General features: G+C 51.0%; 1 protein-coding gene across 1 annotated transcript in view; it reads right to left on the minus strand.

Moving 5' to 3' along the window:
* Positions 1-665, minus strand: part of WNT3A (Wnt family member 3A) — a 41,022-nt gene extending 40,357 nt beyond the window's left edge. Inside the window, exon 1 of the mRNA XM_047090932.1 lies at positions 595-665. Coding sequence (XP_046946888.1) covers positions 595-665 — 71 coding nt within the window. The remainder of the gene's footprint in view (positions 1-594) is intronic.
* Between the last annotated feature and the right edge of the window lie 17,170 nt (positions 666-17,835).

Consider the following 17,835-nt stretch of genomic DNA (forward strand, 5'->3'; position numbering starts at 1 on the left):
CATGCAGAGAGAGCCCCAGAGGCCCCTCTTTCCTTCCCGGTTCAGACAGGGGCTCACGAAGAAACCCCTCGGATCGCGCCCCCCGCACCCCTCCCCCCCGAGCCTGAGAGGCCAAGGCTGGTGCTGGCCCCAGGGTCCTGGCCCGCCACTCCGGGCAGGTCCCGCTGTCTTAACTGCGCTGCTGCCCCAAGCTGTTGGGTTTCGTCTCACCGACTTTGTTTGAAGGTGTGCGTGCGCGTAAGACCGGGTCCGTAAGGAACGTGTCCTTGTCCCCCGCGCTGCGCCCAGCTCGCCCGCCCAGCTGCTTCGGCTTCGCGCTGCCTGGCTGTTAGTGCCATCTGCGCAGACAGTGTTCCCGCCTCTCCCCAGCCACTGCGCCCTTTCCGACGCCGGGGGCCCCTCTAGGCCCGGGACACCACTGTCCCCGGAAGCTCCGACACCCGCGTCCCAGCCCTGGCCCGAACAGGTCGAAAGTGGCCGCCAAGGAAAACAACCCGCCAGTGCCCCGTGGAGCCGCAGGGGCAGGGCGCGGGCTCCGGGCCACCGCGGGGCCCTGCCCGAGGGGACGGCGGCGGCTTGGGGCCGCTCACTCACCACCAGATCGGGTAACTGCCCAGCGCCTGCTTCAGGCCGTAGAGGAATAAGAAGTATACGAGCAGGGCCATCGCCGGGCGGGAGAGCGCGGAGGGCCGGGAGTCCGCCCCGAGAGCACGGGCGCCGGGGCGGGCCGGGCCCTGGGAGCTGGCGGGCGGCGGTGCTGGGCCCTCCTGCGGCCGCGAGGTGCGCGGGGTGCGCGGGTGTGCGCCGGTGCGCGGGCTCCGAGGGCGGCGCTGCGCCAGGTGGGCCGGCGGCCGGGCGGCGGGCCGGGGCCCGGGGCGGCGCGGGCCGGCGGGGGCGGGGCAGCGCCGCGGGGGGCGCCCGCCGGGGCCCGGGCCAGGGCCGGGGCGGGGCGGGCAGGGGGCGGGCGGGCGGGGCCCTGGAGCTGGGGCGGCGGCGGCCCCTCCCGTGGCCGCGGGGCGCGCAAGGCGCGCGGGGCGCGCCAGCTCCCAGGGCCGCGCTGTGCCAGATGGGCCGCTGGTCGGGCGGCCGGCGGGGGCTCAGGATGGTGGTCCACAGGCGCCCCTCCCAGCCCCAGGGCTGTGCCTGCCCGGGACTCCAGGGCCGCTCTGCGGTGTGGAGCCCTGCGCGCCCTGCGCTCTCCGTGTGACGCACGGTCCGGCTCTCGCTCCTGCTCCTGCTCTGTAGTGCGCTCTGTCTCTGCTCTCCAAGTGGCGGGTCTGCTCTTCCTTTCTTCCATCTCCTCGCCAGGGGGGTCTCTTCATCCGAGGCCAGTCCCTGGAGCCGCTCCCTGCTGGTCCACTGGGAACCGAGCTGACCGCGCAGCTCGGCTGCGGAGACCCGCGGTGATGAAGGCGGTCTGCCCTGGGGACAGTGGCTGGGTGGGCGGCCAGGGCACGGGCCCCTGTCTGAAGGTCAGCACTGGTACACGGGCTGTCTGGAGCCTAGGTGTTGACGCCTCCACTTTGTTCTCCGCACCCCACCAGGAAAGAAGACGTCCAGTCCCGGGCGCTTCCTAGCGAGGGCAGGCAGTGCAGCCGGGCATCTCTCGCCCTGGGACCTCCAACCTCTGGGGCAGCCCAGAGCTCCTAGTCTTCCCCAGAAGGGATTTCTGACGACCTAGGTAAGCTTTATGATTTAGCTGATGGGGAAAGGGCAGACCAGAGAGTAAAGAGACCTATCCGAAGTCTCCAGGGGCAGCTAGCCAGTACCCACCGGATAGTCCACTGCAAAGCCCTCCTTGCATATTCTGGGGTATGCCAGAAAGACATCAGGGAACTTTTATTTGGGAGGGGAAGACCCGGTTCCATGTCTCCCCAGCTTCCCCTGGGGAAGCTGGTAACAGGTGAGAGGGCCTGTGCCTGCCAAGCGCCCTGTGGGAGACCTGTAAGTCCCTATGATAGGAATTCATGTCACTGCTGTGGAGGTTAGGGGAGCAACCTGCGGGTAGTAATCCCAACTCTGGGCTCTTTGATGTCTCTTTTCTTGTGGGTCACCTGCTTCTCCCATGAGTCCTCTCCAGCCATGCCTCACCACCTGGCCTGCAGTGTGGGGGCCCCATGGAGAGACCGTGGGGTGTGCATGTGGCCTTTTCTCTGGGCAGAGGTGCCTTAGCGTCCCTCCAGATGCCCCAGTGGGCCCCAGTGCCCACACCCACTGCTTGCTGCCCCCACCCACCTTGGTTTCCACATCTGGGAAAAGAGTCAGCCCCAGGAGTGGGTCACCTGGGTGATGCGTCAGGAGTCTTTTCCCATGTATGGAGCGAGAGCCCTTCTCTTTCAAGGAAACTTTCCTGCACACTGCCTTTGGGATCCAGTTAAGTCTATGCATGCCCGGACCCTCTACCGCACCCCTCCCCTCACCTCCAGTCACCGCAAGCCCCCCACCTGTGGAGGCAAGGAGGAAGATTCTGGAATGAAGTAGGGTGGGTGGGAGGGGAGCTGGCTCACCCGCCTCTGGACTTCCCCTCTGTCTCAGTGAAAATCCCACCCAATTATCGCATTACCGGGGGCCTGGGCTGTGGGAGTGGGGTGGGGGCCCCGCCGAGGCAGCTCCTGCTCCCCCTCGCAGCTGTGGGGCCAGGGGATTAGAGTACTAATGGGGAGCCCCCAGAGGCTACTGGCTCTGCACACACAGAGGGGATGGACCTGGTGGACACAGTCTTCTCATCTGCCAGGCCCCTCTGGGCTCCCTTGGCCACTGGTTTCTCCCTCCTTTGCCTCTTCCCTCTGCTGTGCAGGTGAGTGCAGGGGAGAGTGAACTGGGCAGCGCTTTCTGATGCAGGGGGAGAGAGTGGGGGAGTTCCTCCGAGGATGTGCATCTTGGCAAGCCTCTGGGCAGGCTGCAGCCTGGCTGAGCAGCTTGATGGTGGCCCTGGGCTGGGGGCTTCGAGAGCCCTTCCTTACCCACCTGTGGTCTTTGCATGCAGAGACTTTGGAGGGAAGGCTTGCCTGGCTTGGCCTCCTGGGTCTGGATGGCAGGGGGCCACCAGCCCTCCAGGGATCCTGGGAGACACCACAGAGGGGGAGTGGGCATCCTCCATGCTCCGGAGTCTGTTTCCTGAGACCCCAGAAGCATGGGGGTGGGGTGGCGTTCTTTCCCACTCCCTGACTTTCAGCGGGAAATTCTGCATCTTGGCATGAGGGTAGAGTCCAGCCTGACAGGTCTTTGCTCTGTGCTGGGGGGTTCTGTGGCGCCTGCCAGGGGCCCGCTGGCTCCAGGCCTCCAGGAGCCCTCTGTGGCTGAGGACAGTTTCCTGGCAGCGCCCCCTGCTGTCATGCAGAGGGAACTTCCTTGGCAGACCCCCGCCACAGGGCTGTCGAAGTATTCCCCACTCAGGGATGACCCAGTAGGAAGGATCCCATGGTGGGCTCCCAGAAGCCCCAGGGTAAGCCCCCAGGGGAAGAAGGCACTGTCCCAGGAGGTCTGGGAGGCCAGCTGAGAGGGCAGTTTGCTTAGTGAGGTAGTGAGCTCCCTGTCAGTGGTGGTATTTGAACCCCCTGTGTCAGGTGTTAGTCCTTCCTGTCCTCGGAGGGGAGGACCAGGCTGAAGACCTGCTTACTTGCTTCCTGGAGCCCTGGAGCCTGTGGTTGTGAGATCAGGAGGACCTGGGATCCTGCCCCATGCACGGGTCACCCAGGGACAGCTGCTTGTCAGGTGGAGACTTTCTGTCCCTCATCACCATTTACAGAACCCAGGCCAAGAGAACAACCTGATGGTGTGGCTTAGCAAGCGACTTGGTCCAGATAACAAACGTAGTAATCAGTAGGTCTTTGAAAAAAGTACGGTTTGTAAGTCATTCTCCCATGACTGCAGTTATGTGGGGAGGAGGCGAGGCCCCTCATGTCACCAGCACCTCCTCTTTATCACAGTAGCAGCCAGGAACCCAGCGGAGGCAGCACGTGTCTCTCCCACAGATGAGGCTACTGCTGTGTGTCTGTGAGCATGGAAAACACCCCCCCCCAACACCCTCGGGGATTTGCTGGCACACCCCTGGGTGCCTTGGCACACAGTTTGGGAACAGGGCTCTACTGACAGCAGCGGGGGCAGGGGGAGGGGGAGGGGGAGGTCCGCTGTCACCACTGGCCCACAGTTTCCCTCTTATGTTGTGTTCTAAGAGCCTTTCCTCCCCAGCCCAGATCCGAGTCAAATGTTCACTCCCTCTTGGTTTCCAGAAGGTCCCTGTAAAGGTAAGCTGTCACATCCGATGACTTGTCTGAGACTGAGTACAGTGATGATGCCACATGCTCTGGGGCCCTGATCCCCCACTGTCCCTGGAAGGGACCCCAAGGAGGCTCAGGGCGGTGTACCACCAACTTCCCCTATGCTCCAGAAGGACTCCAGGCAGGTCAGGGCTCTCTGTGGATTACATATGCCACAAAAGTAAGGCCCTCCAGATCTGAATGCCAGTGGTGGGACTCAGGGCCTCGAGGCGGGGAGAGAAGCCAGGATGGGGTGGAGAGGGGGTGGTGGGGCGTGTTCTTGCAGGGAGCACCCATGGTCCCTGGGGCTCGTCTCTGTGCCTGGGCTCCTGGGAGATGGGGCAGAACTTCTGAGAACCCACCCATCTGTCTCAAGTTACCCTCCACAGTAGGCACTCCACCCCAGCCGACACTGGAGCCCTGGGTCAGCCCCTTCTTGCACAGAGGAACCGGGCTCAGGGCAGTGACAGGGGACCCAGGGGTGTCTGGACCCCTCCTCCAGACACCTCCAATGCCTTTCTGCTGGGGGATCACCAGCCTGCACCTCTGGGGCGTTCCATGGAAGGCCGCCATCAGGCTCAGAGAATGGGTGTCCCCCACAGCCCAGACCCCCCTGTGCATTCTGGGGTGTGTAGCCCTAGCTCATGCATCTTACTCCATGGTCACCCCAGACTCCTGCCTCTGCTCCACTTAGGACATGGCCACCTAGCAGGCGTGGCTGACACTGTGCTTGCCAAAGCTTGCGTTATTCTTGAGTCCACTGTCCCCGGTGACTCTGACAGACAGAAGTGGCCTCATGATGTTGGAATTTGGAGGACAGGGGTGGGGGGAAGGGTGGAATCCTGGAGTCATAGAAGCGGGGCCCCAAGTTCTAGGTCCCCAAGTAGCCACGCTGTGAATTCTCCGTGAAGGAGTACATTTGCTCCTGATGTGCTGGCGTCTCCCAGCCACAAAGTCATGGGGCCCAGAGCAGCTGGAAATAGAGCCATTGAATCCTGGCATCATATGATTCCCAAAGCAGGGAGCCACAGCTGGAGAGTCTTAGACCCATAAAAAAACAGAATGTGGGGGTACAAATAAGCATGGCAGTGCTGTCATCACCACTGTGCGCGCTGTAAGTCAGCTGCCCTGGGGTCTGGACCTCTCTGGGGTCTCACTCACCTGCCAGATGCCGAATTTAGCTCAGCCTTCCTGTCCAGGGTGCTACCGGTTTGCACAGCGCGCTTCTGGGCCGACAGCGCCACCATGTGGAAACGCTAAGCGAGGTAGTGTGGTCCGGAAACCAGGGGTCGCTTTCGGATCCCCCGCCTGCAGGCCTCTGGGCTCAGCTGCGGGTGGGGCAGGCCCAGCCCCTCCTCAGTCCTCAGCATTCCTGCCTCCCCCACCCCCCTCGAGTGCAGATCACTCTCCTCCTGGTAACCAGTGCCCACAGCCCTGGCTAGTCTGCATTGGGTGCAGCGGGAAAACTGCTTGATTCCCAGACAACTCGAGATGTGGTGTCACTAACCCTCAGGGCATGAGTCACAGCTCAGGCCCCAGGGGTCAAGATTGAAGCTCTTGGGGTGGGCGTTCAGAGTGTCAGGGCCTCGTTAGTGGCACCCTTCCTGTGCTGCCCATGACCTGCCCATGGTCTGTGATTCCCTTGACACCAAGACCCTCACTCCTTCTGTGCACCCTCAGTGCCACCTCCGGTTCTATCAGCAAAAGCAGGGGGAAGCATGCACCCCTCCACGCCCCTCCCTGGTCTGAAGAGGCCGGATGCACCTCCCCACACCTCTCTAGTGGGCACTGTGGGTCAGAAGGGGTGAGCAGGGCAGGACAGGGTCTCCACTGGCCACTCCTTCCATTTTGCTGCATTGGTATGTGGTGCCGTGTATCCTGCAAAGCTCCATCCCTGCCTTCCTGCTCTGCAGCCCACCCGCCCCACCCCCCCACCTCCCCAGCTTCCCCATCAAGTAGCTTCTCTCCTGCTCTAGGGGACAGCATTTCCACCAGTCCAGCTGGCCCAGGAGAGTCAGCAAAGCCTGTGTTCCCATGTCCTGACCCCACAACCATCTCCTGTCTCTGAATCTTCCACCTGCCCTACAGCCCAGCTCCTTTCTCTTAGGCTACAGGCTAGATGCTACCTCAAGTGGAACTATGTTTTCGCATTTCCACTTCCATTCCTTGTGGCTACTATGTAGAAATAATACTGATTTTACTACATTGAACTTCCACCCTTCCTAAACTCACTTGCTAGTTCTAGTAGTTTCCCCCCCACCTCCATAGATTCTGTAGGGTTTTCTAGACAGACATGCTGTCATCTGTCAATAGAGACCCTTTTACATCTCACTTTCAACTCTGGATATATTTCATTTCTTTTTCTTGCCTTATTACATTGGCTAGAAATGCCATAACAGTGCTGAATTAAAGTGGTGAGGGTCAATACCTAGTTTTGTTCTTGATTTTGGGGCACAAGCGTGCAGTGTTTCATTTAAGTATGATGTCAATGGTAGTATATATATATATATATATATATATATATATATATATAGATGCCCTTTATCAGGTTGAGGAAGTTCCCTTGTCTTCTTAGTGGGCTGAGTTTTTATCCAAATGTCAGAATTTGTCAGTTGATTTTCTGCATCTGTTGAGACAATTGATACTTTGTATTATTTTGGTCTGTTAAAATGCCAAATTGCATTAATTGATATTTAAATATCAAACCAACCTTGCATTCCTTGAATAAATTCCATTTGCTCGTGATGTACTGTCCTCTTTATATATTGTTCAATCAAACCTTAGTTAAGGTTTTTTGAATCTGTGTTCATGAGGGATATTGGTGTGGTATTTTCTTTTCTTATAATATATGAATTTGGAATCAGGATAATTCTGGCCACATGGACTATTCATGAATATTACAAACTTATTAGTGTTCTAGAAGAGTTTGTGGAGAATTGTTAGTATTTTCCTTGAATATTTGGTAAAACATGCTGATCAGCACTCAGGGATGATTTGAGGGAGCACTCTGCAGATCATGGGAGTGGTGTCCACACAGTTCTGTCATCTCTGCTGCTCTGTCTTGTGAACTCCAGCCAATCTGTATTCCTCCACTCCCAATTGTGTCCCCTTAGCTCCACGAAGTCTGAGGACTCCTGCTGGGTCATCCTCCCTCTGGCAGTGGGGACTCTCCCCAGTTGGCCTGGCACTTGTAGGGCTCAGCTTGTTGTTTCCCCTCTTTTAGGGATAACTGCTCAGCATGTTTTGACCCTCACTCTCTGTAGTTTCACATATTTTTCTCATCACTTTTCTGTTCTTTGTTGTGGTTGTTTTATATAGGAAGGCAAGTCCATTCCCTATTCCTCTGTGTCAGAAGCAAAAGTCTTCGTGTCAGTCATCTTGACTCATTTGGTTTTCATCTGGATTTTTTCTAGACATTTATGTACCTTCTTACTTTGAGGTATCTGGGTGTTTTACACATGGTCTCATTGATATTTTTGCCTTCTTTTTTGTTTGTAGAAGTCCTTTATACATCATGGATGCAAGTCCTGTGTGTGTGTGTGTGTGTGTGTGTGGTTTCATGAAATTTTCCCACAGTGTAGAACTACCACTATAATCTTATGAAACTACTCTACCACCTCAAAAAACTCCCTATATGATTCCTTTTGTCCATAACCCCTGGAGACCACTGATGTATTCTCCATTCTCAATAACGTTGTCCTTCTGAGAATGTCCTATAAATGGAATCATATGGCATGTGACTCTTTGAGACTGTTTTCTTTCACATGGCATAATGTTTTTGAGCTTCATTCACATTGTTGAATTTATCAATAGTTCATTCCTTTCTGCTACTAGGGAGTATTCCAACATAAGGAGGCACCATGTTTGTTGACCCATTTACCCATTCTCTTGTTAAAGGACATCTGGGTTTTTACCAGTGTTTGGCAATCATGAGTAGGGATGCTATTAACTTTAGTCTGCATGTTTTTTTGTGTGAACAAAAGTTTTGTTTCTCCCAGGAATAAATATCTAGGAGTTTTACAGACTGGCTGCGCCATTTTGCATATAATGACACATATATGTCTCACCAGTAACATAGAAATTCCAGATACTCCACATTCTTGTTAACACTTTGCATTTTATTGGCAGGGACTTTTTTTTAAATCTTAGCTGACTTAATAGTTAATGGGTATGTAATGATTGTCTACTGTGGTCTTCATGTTCATTTTCCAATGGCTGATGTTGGTGAGCATCTTTTCATGGATCACTTTACCTTTTGTGCATCCTCTTTGGTGATGTATGTTCTCAAATCTCTTACCCATTAAAAAATACTTTGTATTTAAAAATAACTAGATCCACACACACAAAAATGCATAAAGTTTCCATGTACCTTCATTTGCTTTCCCTCCTTGGTATATGTTACATAATTACAGTACAATGTCAAAAGCATGGAATTGGCATTGGTATGATGTGTGTTTATGGCTTTTCTCCTCTACATGTCATTTACTGCCACCACAACCAAGCTATGGACCTCTTCCACCACCATAGAGCTCTCCCTCAGGTTACCTGTTTAGAGAGTCATCCACCCCTGCCCTCAAATTCCTACCCTGGCACCATGCATCTATTTTTCATCTCTATAATTTTGTCATTTCACAAAGGTTGTACACATAAAATCATACAGAATGTGACCTGTTCAGATTGGCTTTTTCACTCAGCATAATGTCCTTGAGATCCATCTTAGTTGTTGTGTGGACCAAATGTTATTTTATTTTTGTATTGGTAGGTACTACATTTAATGGGTGTGCTAGAGATTGATTAGGCATTCACCTAGATATTTTGGTTGTTATTTTAGCTATTACAAATAAAGTAAGCCATTTATATTTAATGTAATTGTTGATATGTTGTGGCTTATATCTGACATTTTATTTTTCATTTCCTGTTTGTTCCCTCTGTGTCTGTTTTCTTTTACATACATTCCTGTGGGCTACTTGAACACATTTTAGAATTCCACTTTAGTTTATCTACAGTGCTTTTGTGTTTTTTTGTGTGTTTTTGAAATAATTTAGAATTTTAATACAGTTATTTCACATATGAGTAAAATGAGTCTTGCTAATAAAACCAAATACAAATGAGTTTTAAAAATCATATTCTCTACTGTGCTTTTGAGTAGAGCTTTACTTATGACTTTGTAAAGCTTTTTTACTGGTTGGTCTACGTATTATATTTTATGTATGTAACACACAGTCTACTGGAGTTTGAGTACAAGGTAGAAAACTTCCATCTCTTTGCCAGATATTTTACCAGTTCAAGAACATCCTTTCGTCATCTTTCATTTATAACATCATCATCTTAAACATTTCCTTCTACAGACTGTGAGAATCGCACAAAACAGTGTTCTAATTTTTGCTTAAACCATCAAACACAATTTAAAAAACTTAAGAGGGGGAGGGAATCCTATTGTATTTACCTACCTTTTTAGTCTTTCTTCTTCCATAATGTTCCTTGATTCCTTCTTTTATCATTTCCTTTCTGTTCCATGAACTTCTTTTTTTAAAAATTTTTAATCTTTATTTATTTTTGAGAGAGAGAGAGAGAGAGAGAGCATGAGCAGGGGAGGGACAGAGAGAGAGGGAGACACAGAATCTGAGGCAGGCTCCAGGCTCTGAGCTGTCAACACAGAGTCTGACACTGGGCTTGAACTCACCCACTGCAAGATCACGACCTGAGCCGAAGTCAGATGACTGAGCCACCCAGGTGCCCCTCCATGAACTTCTTTTAACTATCCTTTCAGAGCAGGTGTAATGGGGACACATTCTCTTCATTTTCCTCCCCCTGGATTGACTTTAGTCTCTCTTCATTACAGGAGAATTCTTTGGCTGACCATAGAATTCGAGGTTGACAATTCTTTTCTTTCTTTTGAAAAATATGCCACTTCCTTTGGTTTCCATGGTTTCTGATGATAAATACACCACAATTCGAATGGTTTTCCCTGGTCAGTAAGGTGTCGCTTTCCTCTTGATCTTTTCAAGATTTTTTCTTTGTCTTCAGTTTTTTCAAGTTTGACTGTGACGGGTCCTGCTGTGCATTCTTCCCATTAATCTTGCTCAGCTTCTTGAATCTGTAGGTTTAAGTCTTTAAAAAAAGTTTTTTTTAATGTTTGAGAGAGGGAGGGAGGGAGGGAGGGAGAGAGAGAGACAGAGAGAGAGAGAGAGAGAGAGAGAGAGAGAGAGAGAGAGAATGAGTTGGGGAGAGGCAGAGAGAGAGGGAGACACAGAATCCGAAGCAGGATCCAGGCTCTGAGTTGTCAGTGCAGAGCCCAATGCGGGTATCTAACCCATGAGCTGTGAGATCATGACCTGAGCCAAAGTCTGCCACCCAACCAACTGAGCCACCCAGGCGCCCCTGTAGGTTTAAGTCTTTTACCAACTTTGGGAAATCTTTCCCACCCTGGCCATCTTTCTCCTGTCCTTCCAGGATTCCAGTGACACAGGAGACCTTCTGCCATCCACGGGTCCTTTGGCTCTGCTCTTTTCTTTTCTTTCTGATGTTCAGATTGGGTGGTTTCCATTGTGCTGTCTTCGCATTCCCTGAGTCTTTTAACTTTCCTCTCCATTCAGCTGTGAAGCCCACACTTTGATATTTTTATTTAGTTGCATTTTTCAGTTCTAAAATTTCTATTTGGTTCTTGTTTATATCTCCTATGTTTTGTCTGACAATTTCTTTTCCCCCCATTTATTTTGAGTGTATTTGTAATTGCTTGTGAACCATTTTTCTGATGGCTTCATTAAATTCCTTGTCAGATAAGTTCAATGCCTGTGTCATTTTGGTGTCCATTGATTATCATTCAGGTGGAGGATTTCCTGGTTCTTGGCAGCATGAGTGTAGGGTGTCACATTGAAGTCTGTTGTGCAGGTCTGCTGTGACACCAGCCAGTGGGGAAGGGGAGGCACCACCTCACTGATCCCAGGGGACAGATGTAGCACCTCACCATGCTCCCCCTGCACCTCAGGGATGAGGTGGGGGCTCATAACTCCCCGGGCACTGATCTTCCATATCATCTTCTTACACAGCGTGTCCTGCTACTTCTGCTTCAGTTGGTGATGGTGTCTGGTGGCTTTTGTTGTGAGATGTCTGGCATTTCAGGTCTGTGCTCCTTTGGGGGTGCAAGCTCCCTGTTGAGTCAGATGAACTGGGGAGGCCAGAACCAGCTCTGGTCTGGGTCGATCCATGAGTCTAAGAAGATGGCATAGATTGAGCCCCAGAGCACTAGGCCCAGGGCCCACAAAACTCTGTGAGCCACTGTTCCTGCTGTCACTCCATACTCTGGTGTGGCAGGAATTGACACTCAGGGAAACGCAAGACCAGGGGCCCCTGCTGAGGTCCCTGGGCCAACCCACCATGTTTGTGTCTTCCCCACCAGAGCTTTCAGGTGGCCCTGAGATTAGTTATATAGAGACACGAGAACCAGGGTCAGGATCCACAACTGGTGTCTGTGTCTAAGGGGTAGGTTGAGAAATGGGCGGAACCAAGATCAGACATAAGAAGTGATCCTCCTACTGAGGATAAAACCCAATATATAAGACCACCACAGGCACCCTTATATAGCAAGACATCCTTGAGTGCATTGGCTTACCTATGCAGAGCACAGGAGGAAGCAGGGGCACCTGGTACTGTGCTGGGTGATTCTGAGAGCATCTGTGAGAAAGAGCAGCTCTGGGTCATGAGCCATCAGTAACTGGGGCCCTGGAAGTCTTCGTGGGGGTGGGGCAGGGTGGGGGCTGGAGGGAGGGAGTGGTCCTCAAGTGCTGGTCTCTTGGAGGTGGGCAGTGCAGCCTGGGGATAAACCTTCTTCCCAAGGCCTCTGTCTGTGGGAACCCTAAGTGAAAATCATCATGGAAAGTCAAGTTGTGAAGGAACCCCTTGACCGAAGCTTGGCTCAGGTGTGTGAATTTTCTGTTGGCATGTAACAAATCAGCACAAGGCCAGCCAATCACCAGGCTAACGTATCACATCAGTCTGTAGATGGAGTCTGGGCACAGTGTGGCTATGTCCTCTGCTCTGCATCTCACCAGGCAAAACCAAGGACGTGGGCAGCCTATGTCTTCATCTGGGGGCTGGACTGGGGAAGGAGCTGCCCTGAATCCCCCTGCATCATTGGCAGAACTGTGTCTTTGTGGTTCTAGGGCTGAGGTCCCTGTTGTCTCACTGCTGTTGGCCGGGGACTGCTCTCAGGAGCTAAGAACCATCCTTGTGTCCTTGTGTCCTTGTGCTCCTGGCCTCTGACACTCCTCCAATATCTGTGACCTCCAGGAGGAGTGGTCCCAGGTACAGGGTCACCTCATTGAGCCAGGCCCACCTGGATATTCAGCATTTTCATTTTTTTTAAATTTTTTTTAACGTTTATTTATTTTTGAGACAGAGAGAGACAGAGAATGAACAGGGGAGGGGCAGAGAGAGAGGGAGACACAGAATCCGAAACAGGCTCCAGGCTCTGAGCGGTCAGCACAGAGCCTGATGCGGGGCTTGAACTCACGAACCGTGAGATCATGACCTGAGCCGAAGTCGGACGCTTAACCGACCAAGCCACCCAGGCGCCTCTATTCAGCCTTTTCAAAGTCAGCTGGTCAGTAACCTGACCCCATTACACTCACAGGTTCACCCTGACTGAAGGGTTGGGGTTTCTGCAAAGGGTGCATATCCAGACTTGGGAATCTCGGAGACACCCTGGAACACTGCCTACAACTCTGGGTTTGGAAACCAATGCTGCTTGCCTGGGTCAGAGCGATGCATGGGGCTTCAGTCTCTTAGGCAAGAGAGAGTGGTGGTTTCAGACTGTGAGGTCCCAGTTTCTATGAGTTTGGGGGGCAAGGCTTCTCAGAGCAGGTCCCCCTGTGCATGGACATGCAGATCCACAGGCTCACGGTGGCCTCTCCCTTAGTGCTGCTGCGTCCATGTGTGCCTATCCTGGTGGGGTTCTGTGGCTGCTGTGCAGTGCGTTGTCTGTCTGTTACTGGTGTCCTTGGTGTCTGGAATCCAGGGCTGACTTTGCAAGATGGGGGTTGCAGCCCATTCTAATCTGCCATGCCAGCGACTGTTTTCTGTCAGTTCTATCCTTGATGCCAGTGACCAGCGTGACACCTCACGCATCACATTGCTGGTGCTCCCATCTGAGCCAAGCAAGGGCAGCCCAGCCCTGGGGCCACCGGGCTCTCTGCGTCCCTGCAGGGCTGGCTGGAGCCTCCCCAGTTCCTTCTTCCCTGCTTGCACTGCAGTCCGATCTTAGTGTGACAGCCTGAACGACCCCACATTAGGCCCCTGAAGTGCATGCCTGCTCTGCCTTCTTGGTGTCTGACTTGCTCCTTGCCCCAGCCTCACTCACCTCCCCGCTGACCTCCAGCGTGCTGTGTGCCCTACCCCAAGGCTGCTCAGAGCTCAGCCCTCACCATCTTCTGGGCTGGAGCACATGCCACTGTCCCATTGAAGCTGTCTCTAACCTGGCTCCCCCGGACCCCTGATGACTTTTCCCTGATTTAAGTGTCCTGTGCCATTGCCACTTGGGCTCTCCCCCTCCCTGTCATTCGTGTACCTGCCCGTTAGTCTGTATGCTCATCTATGGATCTGTCTGCCTATCACCTATCTTCTATTATCTATCATCTGTCTATGTATCTATCTATCCATCCATCATCTATCTATCTATCTATCCATCCATCATCTATCTATGTATCTAATCATCTATGTATCTATCTAATCAATCATCTATCTAATCTATCATCTATCATTCTATATTATCTATCCATCCATCCATCCACCCATCCATAATCTATCATCTATGTATCTATTTAATCTATCAACTATGTGTTTAATCTATCAATCTATCTTATCTATCTATTCTATCTAATGTATGTATATTATCTACGTATATATCTATCTAATCTATCATCTATCCTTCTATATTATCTATCTATCCATCCATCATGTATTATCTGTCTGTCTATCTAATCTATCATCTATCAATCTATATTATCTATCTATCTATCTATCTATATCATCTATCTATCTAATCTATCACCTATCAATCTATCTATATTATCTATATCTATGTATCTATATATCTATTATATTTCTATCATCCATCATCTATCTATTATCTATTTTCTATGTATCTATATATCTATATATTTCTACCTATCATCTATGTATCTATGTATTTATTATCTATCTAATCTATCCATATTATCTATCTCTCTAACATATCTATATTGTCTATCATCTGTCTCTCTCTCTATCATTTGTCAACCTATCTACCTGTCATTTATCTATCACCTATTGATCTATCATCTGTCACTTAACTACCTACCTCCTGTCTGTCTGTCCACCTATCTGATTTATTATCTGTCTTCCTGTAGTAGAATGTAAGTTTCAAAAGGGCAAAATTTTGCCTGCCTGTTCCCAGCTCTATCGCCGGTACCTGGCAGAGCTCGCAGCCCTTAGTGTGTGATAAATCTTGGTCAATGAAGTGAACGAATGCATCTGAAGCAGCACTGACCAGAGGGAGGCCCTGATGGGCATGCTCTGTGCATGTGCTGCCCACTGCAGGAGCTGTTGGCTGCATCAGCTTCCTCGCACCTGAGATGCGGCCAGGGCAGCTGAGGACCTCAGCACTTCATGGTAGCTAATTTTAATTAATTTTGGCTTGCATTTAGGTAGCCACCTGCCAGCTTGAAGGTGTTTGGTGGAGACGTGGTGGGTAAGCAGCACCTACTGAAGGCCCAGTGTCACCACGAAGGTCATGCCAGCACTGTCCCACCACAAAGCACATGCCAGCACTTTTTTGCCATTACCCCTTGGGATTCAGCTCTGCTGGTAGCCCACACATGGACTGCCTGGACTCCTTCCCAGCCCTGCAAGAGGGCACTTCATCTCCTGTGTTGTCACATGCATACCTGGTGGAAACCCCCAGCTTTGTGGGCACCGTGGGTACACCTGTCAGGCTTCTGGGGCCCATGTATGGCTTGTGACAGGTGCACAGGACACTGCCAAGTGTGGGATTGCTGAGCCTCAGCTGAGCGAGGTGTCCAGAGATCTCTGTCCCTGAGGTCTGAGGTCCTGGGTCCAAGCACAGGCACCCTCAGCTGGCTTTGGTGAGATAAGAAAGCCACAGCATGGAGATGCTTGGCAGGGCTGTGGCTTCCAGGACTTTCCATCAGAGCGCAGGCTCAGAGAAGAGCGGTCGCCACACATTCCCGATGCTGGCGGGCAGACAACCCGTCTGCGTCTTATCCTCCTGGCATGCCGTGTAATAGAGAACCTCAGAACGTCAGCTCAGACGCCCAGGCTTCACGCTTTGCAGGTGGGCAGGTGAGGCCTCCAGGCCTACGGACAGATGCAGCAGAGTGTGTGGCCTGGGCTGTGCCCCCTCCACCTTCCTCTCTTGGATCAGGGCCCCTCAGTGGCCTCAGTTTACCCAAATCACCTCTTTACAGGCTGTCTCCAAACATGGTCATACTCTGAGGTCCTGGGAGTTGAGGCGCCCACATATGGATATTGGGGCAACGATCCAGCCCACGGCTGCCTCTGTGGACTCCAGCTGTGTTCTCAGCTGGGGGGTCTGCTGGACGCCACCCTGACTACTCTCTAGAACCCCGGACTCCCTCATCTGTTTTCTTTCTTCCAGAAGTCTGCTGTAATCTCTGCCCGGCTTCTCCTGAAGACTGTTCCTTGGGCCTTATATGTTCTCATTCATTTATGATCATTTTAGTGAGGTCTGGGGGAGGAACACATCGATGTGTGAGCTCCAAGGCTATTTTTTTTGTTTTGTTTGTTTTGTTTTGTTTTGTTTTTAACGAGAAGTTTCCTTATCTCTCTAAACAGTTAAAATTTCCTGGAAACATTGTCTGAACACAGATCTCCTCTGGGGGACATTTATAATGCTTGTAATTTTGTACCATTGCGAGTACTGCTTCAGCCACCATATCCGTCCAGAGTGTGCATGTCTGTTATTTTTCTAGCATAAATGCCTAGAACCTGGGCCAATGCTTTGACGAGGCTGAGACTTCGGAGGTCTATTGCCAGATGCCCTACAGACACGTGCAACATTTTGCTCTGGGACCACTGACGTTTCCTTCTTATGCTTAAGAAGGGCTTTCTCACCCTGAAATCAACAGAAAGGTGTGTATTTCACTCTCACTGGGTTATATTTTCTTATACCTTCTGAGCATTGTTTATGGGGATGTGACTTTCTCTTTTTCAAGTAGTTAATTCCTTCCTTTTATTTATTTACTTATTTACTTCAATTCCAGGATCTTCAAGTTTTTTTTTTTTTTTAAGTTTTTATTTTTTATTGTGAGAGAGAGAAAGAGCATGTGCACACATGAGCAGGTGAGGGGCAGAAAAAGAGAGAATCCCAAGCAGGCTCCATGCTGTCAGTGCAAAGCCCCATGCAGGGCTCAAACTTATGAACTGTGAGATCACAGGTCCAATGCTTAACTGCCTGAGCTACCCAGGCACCTCATTCATTCCCTGTAAATTGGGTTTCGTTCAGCACTGCCCCCTGCTGGACGCTTATGGGTCCTCCCTCCTCCAGCTGGCTGAATGCAGGACCACAGACAGCCCTGGGGTTGGACCGGCTGGACAGCCGGGTGGACCGGCTGTTGGGTAAGGCTTACAGGGACGACCGTCATGTCAGGACAGTCCTGCTGTTGTGACAACAGTGACACGACCAACAGCCTCCCTCATGGGCTCTGGGACAGCCACACCAGTCCTCACTGAAGGACATCTTTCTCATCAAAATGTAGACATCATAGTTTAAAAAATTTTTTTAATTTTTTAAATTTATATCCAAATTAGTTAGCATATAGTGCAACAATGATTTCAAGAGTAGATTCCTTAATGCCCCTTACCCATTTAGTCCATCCCCCCTCCCACACCCCCTCCAGTAACCCTCAGTTTGTTCTCCATATTTATGAGTCTCTTCTGTTTTGTCCCCCTCCCTGTTTTTATGTTATTTTTTCTTCCCTTCCTTTATGTTCATCTGTTTTGTCTCTTAAAGTCCTCATATGAGTGAAGTCATATGATATTTGTCTTTCTCTGACTGACTAATTTCACTTAGCATAATACCCTCCAGTTCCATCCACGTAGTTGGAAATGGCAAGATTTCATTCTTTCTGATTGCTGAGTAATACTCCATTGTATATATATACCACTTCTTCTTTATCCATTCATCCATCGATGGACATTTGGGCTCTTTCTATACTTTGGCTATTGTTGATAGTGCTGCTATAAACATGGGGGTGCATGTGTCCCTTCAAAACAGCTCACCTGTATCCCTTAGATAAATGCCTAGTGCAGTTGCTGGGTTAGGGAAGTTCTATTTTTAGTTTTTTGAGGAACCTCCATACTGTTTTCCAGAGTGGCTGCACCTAGACATCATAGTTTGAGCAGAGACAAATGACTCAGAGATGCACTCACGTTTGTGACTGAGATTTGGCCCCACACAATTTTTGGAGTTGGTTACCCAGCTCTGTGCAGCTGCTTGTTTGGAAGCCCAGGGAGGCAGAGGGAACGGGGCAGTGGAGGTGTCCCTGCAGGACGCGCTGTT

The sequence above is a fragment of the Lynx rufus genome, unplaced genomic scaffold (genome assembly GCF_022079265.1).
Source record: "Lynx rufus isolate CCGP_SWC_20201006 ecotype Redwood Valley unplaced genomic scaffold, mLynRuf1.p SCAF_1, whole genome shotgun sequence".
Taxonomy (NCBI): domain Eukaryota; kingdom Metazoa; phylum Chordata; class Mammalia; order Carnivora; family Felidae; genus Lynx; species Lynx rufus.